At 40.6% G+C, this 8,345-nt stretch overlaps 1 protein-coding gene and 1 pseudogene across 1 annotated transcript in view; one reads left to right on the forward strand and one right to left on the reverse strand.

Annotated features, from left to right (window-relative positions):
- LOC110314973 (secreted seminal-vesicle Ly-6 protein 1-like) overlaps window positions 1-5,959 on the forward strand; it is a 15,758-nt gene extending 9,799 nt beyond the window's left edge. The window contains exons 2-3 of the mRNA XM_021189152.1: window positions 5,259-5,372; window positions 5,835-5,959. Coding sequence (XP_021044811.1) covers window positions 5,259-5,372; window positions 5,835-5,959 — 239 coding nt within the window. The remainder of the gene's footprint in view (window positions 1-5,258; window positions 5,373-5,834) is intronic.
- LOC110314972 lies at window positions 637-1,741 on the reverse strand (annotated as a pseudogene).
- Window positions 5,960-8,345: the final 2,386 nt, after the last annotated feature.

Below are 8,345 nucleotides of genomic sequence, written 5' to 3' on the forward strand. Positions count from 1 at the left end.
GTATCTTGGGCATTCTAAGTTTCTGGGCTAATATCCACTTATCAGTGAAGCACTATACTTTTAATAATATTATAGTTAGCACCAAAAGAACATTTGAGCTTACCTAATACAAGTGATGTTCTTAAACTTTGTTTTTTTCTTATCTACTTTGTTTGTTTTTTCTTTCAAGCACATTCTCTATTTGTGCCCACGTCACTGTCTTCACATACAACTTCCACTGACAGCAAAAGTTAAAAGCAACATCAGGTACCTGCATACCTTTACAATACTTACAACTCACTGGTAGATTCTCCCTGCTTTGATAAACATACAAGCTTTGTTACAAAAATAATGCAAAAATGTTGAAACCAATTTACCATAACTTGGAAATCTAATCAACCCTTACCCAGTGTCCAAAGTCAAGATTTAAAAAAGCAGACTGTTAACTTATTCCTGTTTCTGACCATATTATTTCTAGAATTCTCATATTCTCAAAATACACCCTTAATTTTCAGCCAACATCTCCATTGTGGGAAAAGCATTAATTCATAGTCCATCACTGGGCAGGGTTTGGGGGAAGAGGCAAATGTTTCCTTTCAATGTCAATCTCATTGAGGGCAGTGGCCACCTTCTTAACCAGACTGCAGCACACACAGCTTAACTTTTAGTACAGACTGTCCTAGCTTTTCCAGAACAGGTCCAGAAGGAGGACCTCTTTCCACTCTGGTGCAGCACGCCTTTCTTCTTGCCACCTAAAGCAGGCGGCCTGGAATGCTTCTTGCCTCTCAACCTTCTTTTCCTTTTCTCTCTGTGGCCCTGTGTGCCGCCATTTTTCTTGCCGAAGGTTCTTACCAGGGAGTTCCCATTTTCTCTTGCCTTTCAGGCTCACTTTCCTCCTCCTGGCAGCTTCCTCTTGGTCGTTTTCCATCATCTGTTTGTTGGTGGTCTTCTGACAAGACCAGCTGTTCATGCTGTTGTTCTTGCTCTTCATGACTCGAAGTAGCTCCAACTGGTTCTTTTTCTCAGCTGCAAATCCCCAAAGAGGGGCTGAGACTTCCTCTTCTTGCTGGAGCCTCAAGGTGCTTTCTCCTTGGGGAGACGCTCCAAAGTGGTGGAAATCTTGGCTCTTTGCATGACCCAGCCCAACTCCACCTTACTATGGTGTCCCCTAGGGTGAGGGCTGACTGAGCTGGGCATCTTCATCTTGAGCATGAAGGCTAGGTTCTGCAGATCATTCAACTTGTTCTTGCCTACGCATTCTTTCTTGGAGCTGAATCCACTTGGCGAACTGGTCTTCCATGGGGTCTGTGCCCCAAGGCACCTTGATCAGCCATTCCTTAGTATCATCCCAGGCTTGCTTGTAGCTCCAACAGCATAGCCACTGGCATCTCACCTCTTCCCATACAAGGTTGGTTTTCTTGAGATGGATGCCCTTGAGGTACATGATCTGCTGCCAGCAGGTGAGTGGCTGTGGCAGGCAAGCAGTGGGCTCCCACAAGCTCACTATCACAGCCTCCTCCATGTGCTTGGTCCACAGCAGACACAGCTGGCTGACGAGAAGCTGTGCTGCACCAGGGCCCACAGTCTGCTTCGAATGAGGCCTCAGCCTAGTGCAGCACCATCAGGGTTTGGAGTCAGAAGCCAGCAGGTTGTTCAGGTTGGACTCCAGCTCTAGCTCCTTGTGGACTGTGTTGCCTTGCAGCTTCTCTGCCTCCTCTTGCTCCACTTTGGCAAGCAGTTTCTCCATGCTCTGTACCTCCATAGCTCTCGTTGTGACTTGGTTCCTTCACTTTGGGACAGCAACAGAATATAACCTTGGCTTTTTAAATTAATTATTATAAAAGTACCTTTTTTTTTTTTGCTTTTTGAGACAGGGATTTGCTGTGTAGCCTTGACTGTCTTGGAACTCACTCTGTAGACTAGGCTAGCCTCGAACTCAGAAATCCGCTGTCTCTCCCTCCCACGTGCTGGGATTAAAGGTGTGCTCCACCACACCTGGCTTTATTTGTCAGAGGTAATTGCTGTCTCAGAGCCTTACTGCTAAATAAGATCACTCTTTATAGCTATTTCTGAACTCTGGCTGGTTCAACTAATCTGTTCTGGCCCAAAACAAGCTGACTGATGCTAACTGGCTTCTCTCTGCTTCTGATTGAATTGCTCTTATTGGCTTCAAACTACCCATGACAATTTATTCTAAATCTGGCTCCTTCTCAATCTCTTTTCACCTACAATCTATCTCTATAAAACTGTCCAGGTAAAACTTCCTGCCCTCCCTTCCTCCCTTTCCCGGTCTCTCTCTCTCTCTCTCTCTCTCTCTCTCTCTCTCTCTCTCTCTCTCTCTCTCTCTCTCTCTCTCCCTCTATCTCTCTTTCTCATCTCTTAAGTGACTCCTCCTTACTGTTCTGTTTTTTGTTTTGTTTTTTTGTTTTGTTTTATTAGATATTTTCTTTATTTACATTTTAAATGTTATCCTGAAAGTCCCCTATTCCCTTCCTCTGCCTTGCTCCCCAACTCACCATCTCTTGCTTTTTGGCCCTGGCATTCCCCTGTACTGGGGCACATAATCTTTGCAAGACCAATAGCCTCTCCTCTTAATGATGGCCGACTAGGCCATCCTCTGCTACTTATGCAGAGACACAAGCTCAGGGGGTACTGGTTAGTTCATATTGCTGTTCTTCCTGTAGGGTTGTTCTCTTAAGTAGCCTCTCTTTTCTGTGCAGGTCTGGTGAGAGTTGGGAATATCCTATCTCTGACTCATTTTATAACATCTTTGATTCATTACTTTGTCTGCCCCTCAATCTGACATCACTTTCAAACATGGCTGCTTCTTTCTACCAACTAACTTTACCTTATGAAAGGTATGTACTAAGGTTTTGTCTCTATTCCAACCACAGAGATTAAATGTCATTCCAGCTGGATCACACAGACCTAGAAGGTCTTTGGATTTGATCCCTTGCCAGAGCAGCCACGTTGCTGGATTAAAATTTCTGTACAATATGTTTATTTTTATTTTAGTTCATAAGTGTTTTTCCTAAGAATGGTGTTCTTACAGAGGCCAGATAGGTGGCAGATCCCCTGGAACAGGAGTCATTGATGATTGTGAGCTGCCCTGAGGTTGCTGGAAATGGAACTCAGGTTCTATTTAAGAACACGTGTTTCTAACTGCTGAGCCATCTTTCCAGCCCTAGTCTTCAGTTTTTAAAATCAGAAGAGGAGGAAGACATGAAGATGACTTAGTGGATAAAGGTGTTTACTGCCAAAACTTATGACCTCATTCAAGCACTGGGACATGTTGGAAGGAATATATTGACTTCCACATTTTTTTTTTGGGGGGGGGGTCTGGCTCCCATATACCTGTGATGATGCACACAATGTTCATGCATACACATGTGTGTTCACTTAACACATGCTAAATGTAATACAAAATGAAAACAGATAATTGAAGTACCATTTATATGCTCTAAAACTTACCCTTTTTAAGGGTTCCATGTTCTGTAATGTAGCACACATTTACCATCTTCCCACCACCAGTCTTAAGATTCAGAATATTAACATACTTTCCAGAAATCTTTGTTTCTTTGCTATTGTGTGATTATGCCTTCATGTCAGACCCCAATAAACACTACCTTTTCCACTTTGCCATGGTCTTGTATTTATACAAGAAAGGCCTTATTTCTCTTTAATTTTTCTCTTTTCTTTCTTTCATATTTTTTTCTTTTTTTAATGCTAGAATGTAAACACAAAGTCCTATGCTTGCTAGGCAAATGCTCTACAAAAGAGCTAAGTTCCAAAGCTAGATGAAAGGGCTTGGTTTTTATTTGGTACTGGAACCACTTGCAGGAACTGTTAATGACAGACAAGCCCTATGACACTGAGGTGAATTTCTATCACAACTGATGATGTTTTGTGTCTACATTATCTCACTTAGGACAGTACTTATTTAGATTTATATGTGTTGTATCTACATGGATTTTTTTTTACACATGGGTAATACTTATATTTTGAAGACAATTTAGGCATTTGCATATTTGGTTTGTGTCTTAGGGTTTCTATTGCTGTGATAAAACACAATGAGCACAGCATTGTACACTTCCAGGTAACAACAGTCCATCACTAGGGAAATAAGGTCAGAAACTGAAGAAGGGAAAGAATCATGAATTGAATCAGACACTATGGAGGAACACTGCTTCCTGGTGTTTGATCCTCATGGCTTGCCTCATTTGCTTTCATATATTATTGGAACCATTAACCCTTGTCTGGGAATGGCCATGGTTGGCTGGGCCTTTTCACATCAACCAAAATCAAGAAAGTGCCCTACAGCCCAATGGAGGAATTAAAGAAAGGAATGAAGGAGCTGAACCCATACGGAGAACAATATCAACCAACCAGACGTCCTAGAGCTCACTGGGACTAAATCACCAACCAAAGAGGACACATGGAGGAACCCATAGCTCTAGTCACATATGTAGAAGAGGATGGCCTTGTCAGACATTAATGGGAGGAGAGGCTCTTGGTCCTGGGAAGACTTGATGCCCCAGTGCAGGGGAATGCCAGGGTAGGGAGGCAGGAGTGGGTGGGTGAGTGGGAGAACACCCTCATAGAAACAGGGGCAGGGAGAATGGGATAGGAGGTTTCTGGAGGGAAAACCAGAAAAGGGGATAACATTTAAAATGTAAATAAATCAAATATACAATAAAACAACAACAAAAAGAAAGTGACATGTGAAACTTCAAGCCTATTGTGTACCCAGAGAAGCCATCATAGATGATTCCTGGTTCTTCTATCACAGCATGCTTTCTCTTTGAGGCAAGCATAGCCTTAGGAGCCACCATCATACTTCCTTCTAGGTAGATCAAAAATCATAGAAGAATTAAAGATAAAAATTGGTTTCTCTCTCTTATAATGGTAATTCCTTAGATGAATTGTATAAAAAAAAGGCTAATTGGGAACTAACCCCAATCCCACCAGCCCACAACAGTTGACAGGATAAAGTCAATGAGGTGCTGGAAAGAACTGTCCCATCATGGATGGTGGGCTCAAGCATCTGCATCAAAACTTTGCCCTTCCTTCTCATTGCTTTTTTTATTCTCAGGATTTGAGGTGAAGGATACTTCTGGATCTACTCAAATTCTGCCTTGGTGAAACCAAGTTCATGGCACTCTTTGTAGCGTTCAGCTATTCACACAGTAAACATCTTCCCTTGCCATTTTTTAAAAATCACTAGCACTACAGGCCTATTGCCCTGAAAGAGTATCTTACTCTTGCCTTTTCCCTTTCAGCTCTGAAATGCTTCCAGTGCCCTTTGTTCAACTCTAAGGGGAGATGTTTTTACCAAGAAGCCACCTGTGAGACCCAAAATAACCAAGTATGTGTCTGGTGGGCAAAGTTTGCAGGTATGTAAAACAAGAAGTCTCAGGATGATGGATTCTGCTTTCTCTCAAAGGCTACATCCCTTCCTATCCCTGGGGACGTGTGTTGAAGTGGATAGTGTGGGAGGACATGCTATTCTGTTAAAATAAAAAAGTTCCCTCTGTGTTTCTATTAGCTGCCACTGGCATAGGAACAAACCTAGAAAGAGAAAGTTTGCAGTCTGGTCGTTCTTGATGTGGTTTTCAGGGGACTTCTAGGTGGACATAATCAGGTAGACAAGATTTGGACCCTAAGACTCCATTCAGCACATTTTGGGATTGGAGTCCCAGCTGTGAGCAGATTAGGGCTTGAGGAATGATGGACAGAGAGACAACTTCAGCCATCTTAGTGAGGATGCAGAAGCCCCAGGAGTCTGACTTCTCATTTACCAAATCACTGATTTGACGAACACTCATGTTTTGACCCTTGTCCTCCTTCTTCTCCAGGTGGCAGGTTACTGTATGGGTTCCAGGAATGTTCTCACATATGTGTTAATCAAACACTGATCTTGGGAAATAATAGAATTGAAATGAGATGTTGCAATGACAAATCTTTCTGCAACCAGTTTTAGAAGCCTCGACCATCTTGACATGTTCCAAGGACAGCCCTGAGCTCTTCATCATCCTCCTGTGTCCTCACAACACTGCACCATCTATTCCAGCACTGCCCACGCTCTGACACCAGCTTGTACTCTGCATCAGGTGTGGCTATTTGGACAGTTCATCTGGGGATAGAGAAATGCTCTGTGCTCCCCACAACCCTCAGTGCTTCTCCCTCTTTGGTAGATTCTTATTTCCTTCCTTCTCTCCTTCTAGTCCTCCAGGACTGACAGATTGCACACTCTTCTTCTGCTGTTCATACTTCTTTTCGACAAATGTATCTGATAACTAATACTGTTGTTATGTGCTGGTTCTCCAACAGTGACTATGGCAGAGCTGACACCTGCCCTTGATGACCAGTTCAGTGATGCATTTTTCTGTTGGGTTGGCCATCAAACAGTAGCTCTAGCATCTTAATGCAGTTTTATTTATAGAATTTCACGTGTGTGTCAGGTAGTTTTGCACTGCTGTGGCCTGAGTAGAACAACATAAGGGACACCTAGGTGAGGTGGCACGTGCCTTAGACCCCAGTACTTGAGAGGCAAAGGTAGGAGGAATTTTATGAGTCTGAGGCTAGATTGTTCTACTTAGTGATAGTGCCTCAACACACACATACACAAACACACACACATGCACACATACACGTGTGCAAACATTTCCCCCTTCAGAGCACCTGTGTCCTATCTGTCTCCATCTCTGGAGAGTACTTGAGTTCACATAATTTCATTTAATCCCTTTTTATGTTGTGAATATTTTCCTCCAGTCAATAACTTTTTAACTGCTCAACAATGCCTTTCCAAGAGCAACAGACATTGATTTTAATTATATCATCCGTAGTTTCATTAAGTTGCTTTGCAAAAACACTGTGATGGAAAACAATTTAGAGGTGAGCTTGTTTATGTAACCTTAGAGGCTACAGTGAGGCTCTAAGGTGTCACCACCAGCTTCTCCTATGGACTGGATGTGTGAGTTACCAGAGATACATATGTTTGAGCTTAGTCCCTGAGGTGGTGGAATTTGGAAATGAGGCTTTTGGGACATGATTAGGTTATGAGGGTAGACCCATAAGAAATGAGACTCATGCCCTTATCTAAGAGACAAATACAGGAATTTCTAGTACTTATGTATTTAGGAATATACATATACATAAATATCCATATATGTATGTAACAGCAATGAAAAAAGAGGCCATGAATTTAAAAAGAATCAAGGGAGATATAAGGGAAAGTTTGGAGGGAGAATAGAAAGAGGAAATTACAGTTATAAGAAAAGGAATATAATTATACTATAATCTCAAAAAATGAAAATTGATTTAAAAATTTTCTTGTTCAGAAGCTGGATCGTCTATACAATTTCCTTTCCTTTTTCTTCAGCATCCTAAATGAACTGAGGCAATGACTTGTCTAAGATATAAAAATTATTTGCTAAAGTCCAAATTCTTGGAGAATACAAATACTCCTTTATTTCTGTAATTTTAAACTTTGGAGTTTTATATTTGTTTTGTCATGCATTTTACTTAATGTTTATACTATTTATGGTGGATCAAAGATATTTTGTTTCTTTATTTTTTGTCTATGAATGTCCAATTATCTTTTGATAATTTATTTGAAACTCCTTTCTTCTTATAATTATAAAGGCCAAGTGTCCACATCCATGTAACTTTATAGCAAAGCTCTATATTTTTCTTTCTCTCATTACATACTACTGTTTTCCTTGATAACTGTATAGTTTTGGACCTTTAAAATCAATGTATCTTCTAATTTTGCTCTTTCTTTAAAGTTATTTTGAATATTTTAAGGTCTTTGAATTGTTATAGATATTTCAGATCATTGTATTGGTTTCTATTAAAATGATTGAAAAGACTGCTATTGGTGTTACACATTTAATATTTGTGACTTCTTTTCTGTGTCTTACACAGTTTTGATATATTGGGGTTCAATTTCCAGTTCTCTTGTAATATTTCATTTTTTATATGTATGTATATCTCCACTCATTTCTATTTGCACTAGACACATTCTGGTGCCTTCTTCAGAGCTGGCTAGAGCCCCTCAATCTGTAATAGTTACAGGTGGTTGTGAGTCCCTTGATGTAAACCAAACCAGGTCCTTTGCAAGTATAGTTAGTGCTTTTAATTACTGAATGATATCAGGCTAGCTCACAATCTAGTAAAAGTTTTTGGTGACTTGTTCTAGGAATTACTGAGGCATTTTAAATGTATAATTACTATTAATCTACTTGTCCTTATTTATATTGGTTTAGATTTGTGCATTTTGAAATTCTATTACAGCCTCAAGCATTTAGAAGCATTGTGTCTTATTGGTTAATTTTGTTTCTGAATAATTAACTTACCATTTAAAA

The sequence above is a fragment of the Mus pahari genome, unplaced genomic scaffold, assembly GCF_900095145.1.
Source record: "Mus pahari unplaced genomic scaffold, PAHARI_EIJ_v1.1 scaffold_9368_1, whole genome shotgun sequence".
Classification (NCBI taxonomy): Eukaryota; Metazoa; Chordata; class Mammalia; order Rodentia; family Muridae; genus Mus; species Mus pahari.